Raw genomic sequence first — 16,717 nt, 5'->3', positions numbered from 1 at the left:
GAGTAGAGCGGGCTGGGGCCGAGCTGCTCCACTTCCTGACACCGGTGAGTGCGGGGAGGTTGGGGAAAGCACGCCCTCCGCACTCACCGGTGGCAGGAAGCGGAGCATGCGGTCCCAACCCACTCCACTCCGCCACCTCCCGGCCGCGGCGCTCCGCTTCCCGCTGCAAGTGAGTGCGGGGAGGTTGGGGAAAGGACGCCCTCCGAACTCACTGGCGGTGGGAAGCAAAGCGCCACAGCCCCAGCCCGCTCCACTTTCCTTGCCCCAGCCCCAGCCGTGTCGTTTGGGGTTGGGGAAAGGTCCCGCACTCACCTGCGGCGGGAAGCGGAGCGCCGCAGCTGGGAGGTGGCAGAGTGGAGCAGCCTGGGGCTGGGCTGCTCCACTTCCGCCGCTGCCAGTGAGTGCGGGGGGGATCCCTTCCCCCAAGCCCCCTCCCCTGAGCAACACGGCTGGGGCCGGGGCGAGGGAAGCGGAGCGGGCTGCTCCCGGCCCCCCACTAATCCCCCGGGCCACTCTGGGACTGTGGGACCCCCAAAAGTGCCCCCCCACAGCTCCTGCCTCCCAGGCCCTGGGGGGGAAGCCCCTGACCGCCCCTGAGACCCTCTGCCCCTTATCCTGCCCCTCGGCCCCAGCCCGGCCCACACCCTTAACATGCTGCTCAGAGCAGTGTGTCAGAGCTTTACCACGTTCTATGCGAACCCGCGTTATATTAGGTCAAGTTATATCGGGATAGAGGTGTATCTTGAATTTGTACCTGTTCTTCATTACAGGCTAATGGCAGAGATTAATATTAACAACATGCTGGTATGTGTACACAAATCAAACCTGCAATTTTCAAGAGAGCCTAAGTGACTTAGTAGCACAGATCCCATTTAAAGTCTACAGAAATTGTGCTCTTAAATCACTTTGAAAATCCCACCCCACAAACCTATAGCTGAATAGTTTTCTAATAGATGGCTAAACATGGTCTCTCTGCACCACTTTCAAAAATAACGTACAGCTTTCCCAACCTGTTCTAATGGAGACAGCTCTATTTTCTTCACAAGAGTTTATGGGAAAAATTATTGCCCCCAACTATGAAATGACTAACTGTGAGGCAGAGACTTCACTCAAACGCTAAAATCAGGGTTGTGTTAATGTTATATGGAGCTCTTTGAAATCTGTAGTCTCAAACTGCATCTGAATGTGAGAGGGACACCTTCAACTTAAAAAACATACTTTTACTTTATAATTGTTTTTAACTTCTACTGTAACAAGTAATATCACTATAATTTAAAGTTGTGGAAGCAGAGTGAGAAACAAATAGTGAGAACTCTGTTTTTCTCCGACAATGTATACATGGAAAACACTCTTTTCTCCCCATTTGTTTACTTTAGTGATTGGAAAACACTGCATATAGTCATTTTCTTTTCTTCTTCTGTATAGTCAGTGACATTCCCATATGTTTTTCCATGCAAAAATATGGAAGATACAAATATTTTAAAAATCAGAAAATATTAATGTAAAAACCTCAAAAATTGGCAGAAGGACACAGGCATAATACCTGAAACGACTTTTAAATTTTTTTTTTAAACTGATTAGACTTCAAGTTGATAGCGTCCCTTTAATTGACTCACAGTTTCTGTATATTACAGCTAGTTCTTGGTTCACACTTTAGTATTTTTCTACACCTCTACCCCAATATAATGTGACTCGATATAACATGAATTCAGATATAACACGGTAAAGCAGTGCTCCGGGGGGGCGGGGCTGCGCACTCCGGTGGATCAAAGCAAGTTCTATATAACACGGTAAGATTTTTTGGCTCCAGAGGACAGTGTTATATCGAGGTAGAGGTGTACTTCTATTTATACTCCTATCAAAACTGCCACGATGGAAAATATTGTTTGTTTACGGACAATAATACAACTGGAAAGGTCACTACACAAAGTGAGGCAAAGAAAATGTTCATGCAATTTACATGATAATTCTCTGAAATTCTTATCTCATTCCAATATTCCTCAGTTAGGAATTAATTTTAATAACTAAAGTGAATATATAAATTAGGTCTACAAACGCCATTCCATTTCAGCTCCATTTAAGACAGAGCCACTTTTCCTACAATGAACCTCTAGAACAACTTTTCTCTCCCTTATAAAAAGGGAGACTAATTTTGAAAAAGGTAATTAGCAGGATTGTCGATTAATCGCAGTTAACTCACGCGATTAAAAAAAATTAATCGCAATTCATCGCAGTTTTAATTGCACTGTTAAACAATAGAATACCTATTGAAATTTATTAAATATTTTGGATGTTTTTCTACATTTTCCTATGTGTTGTATTCTGTGTTGTAATTGAAATCCAAGTGTATATTATTTTTATTACAAATATTTGCACTGTAAAAATGATAAAAGAAATAATATTTTTCAATTCACCTCATACAAGTACTGTAGGGCAATCTCTGTTGTGAAAGTGCAACTTACAAATGTAGATTTTTTTTTGGTTACATAACTGCACTCAAAAACAAAACAATGTAAAACTTCAGAGCCTACAAATCCATGTAGTCCTACTTCTTGTTCAGCCAATCACTAAGACAAACAAGTTTGTTTATATTTACAGGAGATAATGCTGCCCTCTTCTTATTTACAATGTCACCTAAAAGTGAGAACAGGCATTTGCATGGCACTTCTGTAGCCAGCGTTGCAAGGTATTTATGTGCCAGATATGCTAAACATTCGTATGCCCCTTCATGCTTCGGCCACCATTCCAGAGGACATGCTTCCATGCTGATGACACTCATTAAAAAGATAACGTGTTAATTAAATTTGTGACTGAACTTCTTGGGGGAGAATAGTATGTCCCCTGCTCTGTTTTACCCGCATTATACTGTATATTTCATGTTATAGCAGTCTCGGATGATGACCCAGCACGTTGTTCATTTTAAGAACACTTTTACTGCAGATCTGACAAAACACAAAGAAGGTACCAATGTGGGATTTCTACAGATAGCTACAGCACTCAACCCAATGTTTAAGAATCTGAAGTGCCTTCCAAAATCTGAGAGGGACGAGACGTGGAGCATGCTTTCAGAAGTCTCGAAAGAGCAACACTCTGATGCGGAAACTACAGAACCCGAACCACCAAAAAGGAAAATCAACCCTCTGCTGGTGGCATCCATCTCAGATAATTAAAATGAACATGTGTCAGTCCGCACTGCTTTGGATTGTTATCAAGCAGAACCTCTCATCAGCATGGACGCATGTCTCCTAGAATGGTGGTTGAAGCATGAAGTGACATATGAATCTTTAGCACATCTGGCACGTAAATATCTTGCGACACTGGCTACAACAGTGCCATGAGAACGCCTGTCCTCACTTTCAGGTGACATTGTAAACAAGAAGTGGGCAGCATTATCTCCTGCAAATGTAAACAAACTTGTTTGTCTGAGCAATTGGCTGAACAATAGGACTGAGTAGGCTCAAAAGTTTTAAATTTTTATTTTTGAATGCAGTTTTTTTTGTACCTAATTCTAAACTTGTAAGTTCAACTTTCATGATAAAGAGATTGCACTATAGTACTTGTATTAAGTGAACTGAAAAATACTGTTTCGTTTGTTTTTTACAGTGCAAATACTTGTAATAAAAAATAAATAGAAAGTGAGTCCTGTACACTCCTGTATATTCTGTGTTATAATTGAAATCAATATATTTGAAAATGTAGAAAACATCCAAAAATATTGAAATAAATGGGATTCTATTAATAACAATGCGATTAATCAAATGATTAATCGTGATTAATTTTTTAATTGCTTGACAGCCCTAGTAATTATACCTTGCTGAATCAAGGCCTTTAGGTTTGTGTGTAACTTTAAGAATGTGAGCAATTCCATTGACTTATGTATTTTTGGCTCATTTACTTATTTTAATTCTCTCATTTATCATATTGAAGTCAACTGAACAATTCCAATGCTTCAATTTATGCATCTGTTGAAATGAGGCATTAGTTACCAAAATACTGAGAACTGGATTATTCTAATTTAAACACCTTCATTTTTCCTTTAATGTTTGACTGCAACATATATGAGGGGAAATTGTCCTTTTGTGCCTAAATTAGCCTGGTATGGTTCCAATGATCAAATAATATTCTGTAATGTTAGATCCTATGTTACATACAGGAATACCAACAAGGAGGAACATTTTCATAAGGCTCTATGGGGATCAAGAACTGGATATTTAAGTGGAAGGTATCAGGTCTACAAAGATGACTCTGTTCTGGAGGAAGGGGAAGAGTTTAAGCCACTTTCTAGTGACTTTTTTCCCATTAAATTCATGTGTATAATTTCTAGCTCCTCGACACTTTAGGACACTCAGGCAGGAGGATGGAGGTCAAACTTAAGGTTTAGACAAACTACAGTATATCCACAGTAATAATTATCCTCTCTTCTGGTAATGGAGCTAATGCCTACCTGTGCAATAGCATATTCTCCCCCTCCCTGCACAGGCTGGTTCTTGGCCATATTACTCTTTTTCACCACTTGAGTGCTCTTGGGTAAATGAGCATTCAAGTGGTGAAATCCACTTACCAGCTGCAAAATCCTCCAGAGTAACACATTCCCCATACTTGCAAGCTGGTGAAAGGAGGGGCAGGTGTCCCTGATCTGATTTGAAAAATTTGGCCCTCCTGTTACAGAAGCACTTGGATGGAATGGAAAGAGAGGCATTTTGTAGCCCATAAAAGAACATAATATAGGGCTGCTGTAAAAATTCAAAGAAAAAAGTCAGAGACAGCCAGAGTCCCAAACATCTTATACTGAGAAAATAAGGAGAAAAACTTTACTCAGGTAGCACTGAAGTATTTGGTAAAAAATTCAAATAAGCTTACTTAGAAAGACTACAGGAAATAGGCATATCTCGACTCCACTCAATTGGTCCATTTTCTGCTTTCTGTACTCCAGATATGGCACCAGAAGGCTTTCCAGTGATTATTTTATACCTATGAGATATTACAAAAATAAATATGCAAACTAAATATGCAATCCTGAATTACTATCTCTTCAAATACAAGTCTAGTAAATGGATCCTCTAATGGGACCTTGTAATGTAAATTAAAAATTCTAAAGCTAGTACAATAATTTAGGCCAATCTGCTGCTCAGTAGGAGTACAATGTTCAGGGCTCATCTCCAGACTGGCAGAGGGTGCTGAAATAATACACTTAATGTTTAATGAAAAGAAACACCTTATGCTGAACTGAAGAAGCCCCTTTGGCTGACTCAGGATTGAGAAAAATTAAGGAGGGGATCCAGGAACTCACTGGAAAAAATAAAAATGTTAAAGTCAGATTTTTATGTCCGTATAGTACAGGCATTTACTGGTTTGAACTTGCAAGGTTCCAGGAAACGTATAGCATAATATTACCAAAAATGTTCATTTGGGAGAAAAGGAATATAGTTTGGGTTCAGCAGAGATTACATTAATATTAAAATAGCTACAGATTGTGGCACAATTTTGTGCATTCACAATTTTTTCCTAACTCTGAACAGAAAATTTAGGAATAAGTGTGAAAGGAGAGAACTCTGTATTAAATTGTATTTAGCTCTAGGAAAAACGTTACTTTACACACGCATGGTGTAGAGATAAGCAAGATTCAAACAGCTAACTGACATCATCTTTCATGCTTCATCTAAACTTTCATTTAAAAATATTAAGCCTCTAACTCCAATTTTATCCCAAATCCCTGTCTGTAAAGGGAGAGGGAATGACAAGATGCATTTCCTCCTCAGCAGCAAAAGACTTTACTGCCTCCTGGATACCAAAAACAGCTCCCATACTTTCTTCAATGCCAGAACTCCCAATTGTCCTCCACCCAATTGGCCAAATTTCTGGCTGTCATTTGACAACACCTAAATGGCAGTTACTTGTTAAAATAGAAGTCTGATGCACTGAAAATGTAAGATCTTAGACACTTCAAAATTAATTGAATGTAACATAAGAAAATTACACAAGGTAGATTTCCAGATTGTACTGGACCACGAGTGCAGCAAAGAAGGCAAGAGGCATCAAAAGGTAGTGTCACAATTTTCTGGAGGCTCTGCTGCATCATTAGGTCTAATGTGCTGCACGAGGTACTAGTCTTGTTAAATATGAAATCTTCCCATGGCACTAGCCTTGCTAAATATGAAATCTGCCCACCGTTTGCATTATTTTTACACTGTTTGCTGTGTGCATGTGCACAGAACACTGGATATAGATATTTTTATTGGTTGAATTCATTTATAAACAGACAGAACTCTCCTTCTAAATTACCCACATCACTTCCTTGTTCCTGCGAGGCCCTTCAAAAGGTCGGAATGGTAAACTCCCTGTTGCTGCATGGTAAAATGTCACTCCTATGCTCCACAGATCAACTGTTGCTCCATACTTCTTCTGATGCTCCTTCCTCAACACTGCTCGCTCATACATATCAGGATGCTTAAGGGGGGAAAAGGGGGAAACTTAGAACTACTTGCTTTGTAAACAATTATAAAGCACCAAAACTCAAGCAAGCAACCACAGCAGGACACACCAGCTTTCTAAGCATTTCTTTCATCAAAACGGGAAGTTAGCATCTGCTGTAGAATTTGCATAAGCTTTTCAAACTACAGGCACTTCAAGAACATACTGCAAAATTGTTCAGCCAGAGCCAGTAGCCGTTTATAGCCACCCTTGTTACAATAAAGTTCCAAATCTAGTAAAGAGAATTTAGCCAAGAAAATTCAGATGAAATTACAGATTAGGAGAGAAAAGCCACACAAAAGGAGAGGAAAAGAAACACTACAAAAACTACTATTTCAGAAAATGCATTAAGAAGAACACAGAGAAAGAGCATTGAGAACATGTATTAGCACACTGGCATGTGAGGGGCATGTAAACAGAAGCAGAGGGGACAACTGTTTTCTGTTTTGCCACAAAAATATACTTACTTTCAAATTTAATATAAGTATTTTAGCTATAATGGCTCCCTTACCTGTCTCTTTTGGAATTAAAATACTCTGACTTTAAAACACTACACTGGAAATTCCAAGTTACAGTGCCCTTGCACACTGCCTGGTCAATACAAATATCAGGAAAGTGGATCTGAGCAATACCCCAGCATCATCCAAACAGTTCACGAGAACACTTAAAAATATCCAGAGAGGGAGAGGCAAGGAAGCTCTAATAAACCTATGCTGCAATTCTTTATATCACACAATGAAACATGGAGAATCTGGGTCAGGAAATGACCTCAATGCACTTGTTCCCCAGATCAGCAGAGGCCTGGCATGACAAAAGATGCAAAAGGTAGGATTGATGTTATAACAGTAACTACTGGACTAGATGTGCCATTGGTAAATTAGTTCCAAATTTATGTCTCTCAGCTATTCAGTTCACTAAGGGCATGTCTACACTACTCGCCGGATTGGTGGGTAGTGATCAATCAGGGATCGATTTATCGCGTCTGTAGACGCGATAAAATCGATCCCCGATTGCTCTGCCGTCAACTCCGGAAGTCCACTGCGGCGAGAGGTGGAAGCAGAGTTGACGGGGGAGTGGCAGCGGTCGACTCACCGCCGTCCTCACGGCCATCGACATTGGATACGCCGTCCTCACGGCCATCGACATTGGATACGCCGATTTCAGCTACGCTATTCGCGTAGCTGAAGTTGCATATCTTAGGTCAACCCTTCCCCCTAGTGTAGACCTAGCCTAAGCAATATCCCATGCTTCAACAAGTCCATCAGTCATGAATTAAATGGCTTACCAAATATTCTTCTGTGCCATAGAGAGAAACAAACTGTTCGTCATCTTCCAACTCTCTAGCAGCTCCAAAATCTGTCAGTTTGTAAACAGACTGACCATCTTCACCTATAACACGCATTATATTCCCTGGTTTGATGTCACGGTGCACTATTCCATTTTCTCTGAGATGATTCATCCCAGCCACTTAAATACAGAGTTGTACAGCATTTAGTACATACGGATCAACACGGACAGGACACATGTTAAAATACCAAAAAAGCATATATACTTTCATAGACTACTGTTTTTCAGTGTGTGCAAAGGAGAAGGGCAAGAACCACTGCTGCTACTAGGATTAGAATATCCTATTGTCTCTATTCTAATCATCTTTGACTTTTCTTCTTCAAACAGCAAATAATGGTATGTCTTGCTCTCAAAAATGCCTTTCCTGAAACCTATTTTCGTCCATTATTTTAGGTAAGAGTTTATAATCCTTAGTGATCTTATTCTCTTCCCAAAGAAATGTCTATAATGTAGGAAACAAGAGATGATGATGGGTTTCGCCATCATCCTTTGGAACACTGAGCAGATAAAGTGGACGTATTTTAATTGCCAGATTTCCTACAGCAATAGGGGGCAGATACTGTTGGACTTGATTACTCCACACAATCTATTCTGTGATGATCTGTCAAGAAGGCAGTCCAGTGTGTGACAAAAAAAATCTTTGCGTTTAAAAAAATCTAATTTTTAGAAAAAAATCATAAATAGTTTTATAATGCAACTACATTTGTTGACATAGATTAAAAGTAATACACCTCTACCCCGATATAACACTGTCCTCGGGAGCCAAAAAATCTTACCGCATTATAGGTGAAACCGCGTTATATCGAACTTGCTTTGATCCGCCAGAATGCGCAGCCCCGCCCTCCCTCCCCCCCAGAGCGCTGCTTTACCATGTTATATCCGAATTCGTGTTATATCGGGTCGCATTATATCAGGGTAGAGGTGTACTATAATCATATGATTTCATCTATATTGTCAAACTAAGAATTTTAACACTCCAATTCCAAACTAAACCAAATAACAGCTGAGCAACAGGGCAAATTACAGTTAAAAAAATTAAATCCCACATACCCACGTCTCTCAGCACAATTAAGAACTCAGACTCTGGCAACCCATAGGCATTAGATGGCTCTTCTAAAACAGTGTATAAGCTCCCACATGGACAAAATTCCATAACAAGTACTTTGTGTCTAGTGGTTGTCTGAAAAATAAAAAATATTAAGATTTGGCAATGATATGAAGACTGTTAATAATGCCAGAGATTACATCAAGTCATAGTCTCCTATTTCCAAAGCTTTGTAACCTGATGCTATTTTATATACAAGTCTCACTCTGATGGCTTTTAAAAAAAAGAAAAGAAAAAAGAAAAACTGGTTCCATTTTAAAATTTATCTTGAGTGTGGAAGAAACTAGGGAGGCCACAAGATTATGGGTGCTAGCCCTTCTTCACCTTTAAAATGGTCCTCTCAGAGTAGCAGGTAGTATAGCAAATGAAAAATGAGGAACTACATTGGGAGAAAAGCCTGGAGCAGAACTTTTACTTCTCTCCTTCGATTACTCCCCCTCCCCAAAGTCTTTACCGACCTCTGCATTTTAGCAATTTTCCTGTGAACCCCTAGCCAGCCTCACTTTGAGAAGTGCTACTTTAATTCATCCCTGGATGCAATTCTACATCTGCTCTATCATTATGTGAACTTTATACAGCAAGATGCCTATCTTCTGACAATCTTGTGGAACACCTGAAATCTTATTTATATTTTTAAAAAGTGAGAGTTTGTGAATAAGCTGCAAAATTATCAAGCAAGAGCAAATCAGACAGTAGTATGCATTCCATATTAATATAAAAATGTACAATAGTGTAATTAAAATCTATTATCTTAAATAATTTCAATTTCAGATTTTATAAATTAGGACAGTATTTGCATAATATGCACATGTGGATGCAGTGGATCAGATTCAGTGCCTGTTGCACTGAACCTGATTGTATGCTAAAGACAGCAAGGCAAGTGTACTGATGTGCTAGGTTGTTAGGAGTCAGTTATGTATTTCAGTAGCAGTATCACCACTCAGCCTCTGCTATCTTTCAATCTGTGGCTCCAGGTCAGGTGAGATTCTCAACAAAAGGAGAGAAGCCAGTAGGAAAAGGCTCCTATATACTTCTTAATAAAAATACAACCTTATCCCATACAGCTGAGTTTACATGAAATACATATGCAGGGATCATGGATGGCATTACTACAAACCACATCAGCTAATTACCTCTTCTTCAATAGCAAACAATTTGACAATGTTCTTGTGATTCAGTTTCTTTAATACTTCAAATTCTCTCATCTGAACATCCACAGGACGAAGGAAGCTTATGTTGTTAAATACTTTGACGGCATATAAATCCCCAGTTTTCTATCAGAAAAATATTCAAATTATTTAAAAAAAATCGAAGTCAAGTACAAAAAAGCCTTAATAATTAACATGTATATAGTATCAGTCTTCCTGAAGGATCCCAGAACACTTTTCAAACTTATATACAATATGATATAATTGCAGCTTTTCTGCAATAATTTATTAATATTGTATGTTCATCTGGTTATTGGAATGTTTACTATATGAATATATTGGTTTAGTTTAATAGGGGACTGTAAGGAAAAACAAGCAGGAAGGAAAAATGGCTCAAGATAAGCTACTTCTTTACAAACACTTGAGGGTTGTTAACAGACAATGCCAGGACACACAAAGAATTGCAAACTTAAGACAATTTGAGAGAGACAAAATACATAATCTCATGACAAAGAACAGCCTCAACTCCCATCTACATTCAGGTAATAAACACCAATTAGGGGATAATTTTTCACAAAGCTGGAAGATGGCGAAATCTGAGGGGTAACTTTAGATTTTAGTATCTGTACAAAGACTAATTGAAAATCTTCTTCTAGAAAATTTGTGTAAGGCCCCAAACCCATAGCCAAGTATGTAGAGGTTTAAAAACTACAATTAATACAGTTCAGAACAACACACTTAAAAATTAGTTCCTGCTTTATGCCCCAATCTTGGGAAAAGTTATTCACACGGATTCAGTGGGGCTAATCATGTAAAAGTGTTTACAGGATTGGGGCTTTATTTATCTGCTGACCTGAATCCTGGGATTTAGCATTTTTTCCTACACCACTGGATAGCCATTACATCTCAAACAGCAGTGCAGCTCCATATGCTTTTACAGTTTGTGATATCCTGAGCTATTTCAGGGGAAAACAAAAGCCCCCCAAAAAACACCTTGGTAGATAAAAATCCTTTCAGTTTTCCTTTAAAATTATAAAACAATTGTTAATAATTTATAGTCAAGAGAAGGTATTAGCAGTTGGGTTATTTTTCTCACAGTTTTTATATATGTTAGTATGACAATTAAAGAAATTAAGACATAATTAAGCACTCTGGACAATGTTAAAAACCAATTTACCCCTGGAAACAAAAACAGTGAGACAGGGATCATGTCTTACTTTGTATTTGTATAGCACTTAGCACAACGGTTACCTGAACCTGACTAGGGCCTTAGTGCACTATCATAATATTAAATAATAATAAATTCAGATATTAGAAAATAAGTTTAGGTAAAGAGAGTCCAAACAGAATATTTGTCTGGAATGAAGATTACCACCACCCCCAAAGGAGTTCAGAAATAACAGTTTCTTTAAAAAGAAAGAGAGAGAGATTTATTTCCAATTTAAAAGGGACATATACGTTTAGTAATTTAGGCCCCAAAAGAGTCTTTTCTACTTGTTTATTTAAACATTTCCCTGCATTGTTGGAAACTCAACAGCACTGTACTTGTGCACAAGAACCAGAAACAGCATTGTGTACTTGTGCATAAGAACCAGAAAATGACTGCTTAATTTCACTGTCCAAACTAGATAAAATGCAAAAGGCATCGAGCAAGCACAGTGAAAAGAATGGTACATTTTACAAACGATTTCAGTATTAATACTAATTGTGTTATTAATAACGATAAAGATATTTAAAAACATGTATCTTACACATACTTTTCCTGATTATTAGGGACATTAAGATAAAATATCATAAAAGTTGTGTTGTTTTCTTACACAAACATATCCAATTAAAAAAAAATCAAAACTTTTCCATAAAAGGCTGATGAACAGATTTCAAGGGCTTTCACATTACAGGTGCCAGATTTAATGATTGTTTTCTTACTGAATCCAGCCTGTGGATTTAGTATATAGGCAGTATTCACCGACTAGCTAGTTTTTCTTTTAATTAATGAAAGAAAAACGACTTCCATGCATTAACAAAGGAAACACGACAAGAAGACTATTTAAGAATTAATACAAGGAACCCTGTTCTTGAAAAAAAAATTTACTATATGGTAACCAGTTTGTTTATTCCACACAAACCTTATGTCGTCCACGAAAAACATTTGCAGTGGCTCCTTGTCCTAGAACGTCAGATAAAAGCCATAGATAATTGGAAGTGCTCTGCATGTTTTCTCTCGATTAGTCGATTCTCTTTTCAAGCTTAAAAATAAAAACATAAATGTTACTGAGTATATTGCACACACAAAAATTAAAAGGAAAATCAATACATTCTTAATGAAACAGAGAAACACTATCCAGAGATTTAAAGAATTAACAGAGGACTTAAAAATCCACCAATTAGAGAGATGGGGAGGCAGGAAGAACGGAAACGAAGGCAAGCTAAATGTTACCAGAAATGAAAATTAACATTTCAGATATAAAATCTGTCACAGAGTTTGAAGTCTTCTTTTTCCCTTCCTCCAATTGAAAGAAACAACTAAAAATCAAATAAAGGTCTGAATAACCATTCTTTTGTCAGCTTCTAAATGTGGCACAAAGAGACCATAAAAGATAGAGGAAAATAATACAAAAGGTTTCAAATAATGTGGGAATTGTGTCTTTCCTTTAAGAGCAACAGAGGGTCCTGTGGCACCTTTAAGACTAACAGAAGTATTGGGAGCATAAGTTTTCGTGGGTAAGAACCTCACTTCTTCGAGGTTCTTATCCACGAAAGCTTATGCTCCCAATACTTCTGTTAGTCTTAAAGGTGCCACAGGACCCTCTGTTGCTTTTTACAGATTCAGACTAACACGGCTACCCCTCTGATACTTTCCTTTAAGAGAAGCAACATTTCTATAAGTTCCATGGTTCAGCATATCTGAGAAACTGCACAATGGAAGTGAGATAATGGCAGGTTTATGTGATATCAAATATCTGAAGTAGCCGTGTTAGTCTGTATCCACAAAAACAATGAGGAGTCCGGTGGCACCTTAAAGACTAACAAATTTATTTGAGCATAAGCTTTCATGGGTAAAAAGCCCACTTCTTCAGATGCATGGAGTACTGGACTACTCATTGTTTTTGTGATCTCTGAAATAAGGAGTTTGTGACCCAGGGTCCTTTTGATGCTAACTGACACAGAGGGGATGCACGAGGTTTAATAGGGATCCTTTGGTCAGGTACATGCATAATAATTAACAAAAGAGTGGCATGTAAGGTCTTCACCAAGAGCCAGTAGCTTACATGGAAATGTATGTATGGATAATATTTAAGAAATTATGTATCTACACTAGTGTTCCCTCTAATTTTTCCCACACATGTGCAGAATGAATTTTGTTATGTGCACCAATATCGAGGTGATGTTTCACACATCACCTTCATATTGGTGCACATAACAAAATTCATGTGGTGGGGGTGGGGTCGAGGGGTTCGGAGTGTGGGAGGGGGCTCAGGGCTGGGGCAGAGGGTTGGGGTGCAAGGGTGTGAGGGCTCCGGCTGGGGGTGCAGGCTCTGGAGTGGGGCTGGGGATGAGGGATTTGGGGTGCAGGAGGGGGCTTCAGCTGGGGCTGAGGGGTTCAGACTGCTGGAAGGGGATCAGGGCTGGGACAGGGGTTTGGCATTCAGGGGGGAGTGAGGGCTCCAGCTGGGTGTGCGGGCTCTGGGGTGAGGCTGGGGATGAGGGGCTCAGGGCTGAGGCAGAGGGTTTGGGTGTGAGCTCAGGGGATGAGGAGTTTGGGGTGCAGAAGGTTGCTCCGGGGCTATGGCGGGGAGAGAGGACTCCCCCTCAGCTCTCTCTCCCCGCAGCAGCACCTGGGCTGGGGGGAGAGGCGCCCTTCCCCTGGCCACAGCAGGTCCGGACCGAGCCTGGGTTCAGGACGCCCCTCCCCAGGCTGTGGCAGGTCTGGGGCTGAGGCGCACCGCCACCGGCCACAGCAGGTATGGGGCCGCGCTAGGTTGGGGCGCCCATTCCCTGGCAGGTCCTGGCCAGGTGGGTTCCCTGAACACCTGTGTGGCGCTAAATAGGCTGCTGCGCAGCTTACAGGGAACTTAGACCTACACTAAAAATTATGTTCTTAAAGTAAAAGGCAAGTGACCAGGATGTGACCGTCTGTGGACAGATTCTGTTCAGGCATGGGATTAGGAGTCTCTTACCTTTCCCTGTCTGGTCAGATATATATTGTGCATTGTATGTCTCACAATGGAAGTCTATTTGCATATGGAGCCACCAACTAATCAGAGTTGCAAAATAAATAACAGATTGTGAAAGCAGATAGAAAGGACCACACAGCAGGAGGGGATAGATCTGGTATTGCAAGGAAAGAGATAATATCCTTCCACTGTGGAGGCAAGAGGATAGCATGACTTTTCTCATGAAAGGAAGATCACAGCCAAGACTGGCTGTAATATGCTGTGATGGGGTGTCTACCCCACACAAGACTGGAAGGGGTTATATGACCAGGTGGTCCAACTAACTCCATCGGTTGCACCCGGAGGAGCAGCCAGGGAGTAGAGGATTGATTGGGACCAGGCTCAGCTGGACAGAAACAGGCAAGACTTCCTTAAAGCCAGGGCGCAGATAGCAGAAGGGGGCTGCAGTCACTCCCTGGGAGGAGGGAGGTGTGTTAGGGGCTAAAGGTTAGGTCACAGTTATTCCTGGAGATGAGGGAGGCTGGTGAACCCAGAGAACAGGGAAGCCAGGAAGGTAGGAGAAGGCCCAGGGGTAAGCAGCAAGGTAGGACAGTGCAGGCCTTGGCTGCTGACGGGAGGGCCCCTGAGCTGGAATCCAAAGTAGAGGACAGGCCTGGCCGCAGAGACGACTTGTTGGAGGGGCATGAAGGGTCAAGTGCCCCCTCTCTCTCCCTCCCCCCACCCCCCCAGCAGCTGGCCCTGGAGGGAGAGGAGGGGTGGGGCCAGAAGAGAAGAGGAGGGAACAGAGCTTCTTCCAGCCCCACTGCCTAGGATGCTGCCCGCCCAGTGCAGCATAGCGGCTGACTGGGACAGAGACTGGCTATGGCAGCAGCAGGCTGCCTCCCACCCAGGCTCAGCTTCTGGGGACAGCGGCCAAGTGAGCCGGAGCCCTGCCCTGCCCCCCTGATATGCTCAGAGCTGGCACAATGGGAGAACAGAGCTCCCCCTGGTAATGTGGGGTGGGGAGGGGATGGGGAGAGCGTGGGAGACCTGGGCTGGGGGCGGGGTGGAGTCATGTGGGGATGTCACATGGGGAGATCACATGTTCTTCCCTTTAGCTGGTGCCCCCAGCAGACTACCTGGGATGGTTTGTCCAGGAAAGACTTTGTTACATCACCCCCAGTAGGGGAATATGTACGGTGACCCAGGCGGAGGCTGAATCCCAAAGAGGAGGCTGCGATTCCTGGAGCAAGAGGGGCCACAGGGCGAGACAGGATGGGTGAAGACACTGCTATAGAAGGGTGCAATGTCTGGCAGAGCCAATCCCCAGGATGGCCAGGAGGAGGACTATTAGTGGTGAGCAGACCCTGTCACAAATGCTGGAAGGATTTTGGATAAGCTTTTGCTCTATATGATATGACAGAAACTAATTAAGTAAGTCTAGATTCTAGATCATGTGTTATGTTTTTATTTTATATTTATCCATTTGTTTTCAATACTTTTATTGGCTCTCCTCAAACTTCTACATTTTATTAAATACATTTTTACTTGTTTTCACTATAAACATATAAGAGCTGTGTATCAAGCAGAGCTATGCTCTGAGGTGTAACTGGTGAGCTGGGGGTACTGTTCTTTTGGGAGCAGTGGATTTGTGAATTCTGTGAGCATCCAGTGGACATGGGGCTGGACACTTCAGGGGGACCCTCAAAGGGCTTGAGGGCTAAAGTGTGTCTAACGCTAACCTGCAGAGGAAGAGCGGAGCCTGACTAGGCTGAGGGAGGAGTGCTTGTGTTGCCTGTGGCTGGTAGAGTGGGGTTCTGACCCCTGTCAGGCTCAGACAAGGCTTTCTCCTGGTAAGGGCATGGGCAGGTAGTAGCGAAGTGCCTCACAACTCTGGGTAACCCCAGGAAATATGACAGGAGTACTGAAAGATATGGTCCTACCTCAGTGTAAGTATGGATGCTCCAGACGGGTAGGTTCCAAGAAGCTAGTTTCACATGAGTCAGATAATTAAAGAACCAATGTAAACTCTAATATTTTCAACTACATGTTAGAAGTAATAACTATTACAACTGAAAGAAACTAGTGATTTTTCTCCAATTTTCAAGTTTTTTTGCTTTCTTAATTTTAGATCATTTTGGGTAGTCAATTAAATTGTTTCCCAGCTATAGTCTGGGAATTATCCTGCGATTGTGAGCTCACAAAAGGCAGCAAGGGGTGCAGGAGCAGATGTAATCCCTGAAACTACTTTTAAACGCATTTGCTTTAATTAAAATGTCAAGCTGAAAGATTCCTTTAAAATCTAATAAAAATAACGATTTGCAAAACTGGTCAACTCAATCCATAGTTTAGGAGTACTCTTGGATTCCTCACTGAGCTCTCACATAGCAACGGCCACAAGTAGTGATAGCTACCATCTCCAGCTGGCTATGAGACTCCATCCTATCCTGGTGGACAAAGACCTGGCCTCAGTTATTCATGCCTTCATCATC

General features: G+C 41.1%; 1 protein-coding gene across 17 annotated transcripts in view; it reads right to left on the bottom strand.

The window, feature by feature from the left end:
- The window catches only part of TBK1 (TANK binding kinase 1), a 57,637-nt gene that overhangs the window by 29,721 nt on the left and 11,199 nt on the right, over positions 1-16,717 (bottom strand). For 13 of the 17 annotated variants that reach the window (XM_005303191.5, XM_065558180.1, XM_005303188.5 and 10 more), the window contains 6 exons: positions 12,198-12,317; positions 10,057-10,197; positions 8,869-8,998; positions 7,757-7,938; positions 6,287-6,447; positions 4,861-4,971 (listed from right to left, as the gene is read on the bottom strand). In XM_005303191.5, the coding sequence (XP_005303248.1) occupies positions 4,861-4,971; positions 6,287-6,447; positions 7,757-7,938; positions 8,869-8,998; positions 10,057-10,197; positions 12,198-12,284 (812 nt within the window). In that variant the 5' untranslated portion in view covers positions 12,285-12,317. The remainder of the gene's footprint in view (positions 1-4,860; positions 4,972-6,286; positions 6,448-7,756; positions 7,939-8,868; positions 8,999-10,056; positions 10,198-12,197; positions 12,318-16,717) is intronic. The other 4 variants (XM_065558222.1, XM_065558238.1, XM_065558231.1 and 1 more) reach the window with 1 other exon arrangement.

The sequence above is a fragment of the Chrysemys picta genome, chromosome 1, assembly GCF_011386835.1.
Source record: "Chrysemys picta bellii isolate R12L10 chromosome 1, ASM1138683v2, whole genome shotgun sequence".
Classification (NCBI taxonomy): Eukaryota; Metazoa; Chordata; order Testudines; family Emydidae; genus Chrysemys; species Chrysemys picta.
Note: the sequence above shows the minus strand (reverse complement) of the source record. Positions and strands in the feature narration are given on the sequence as shown.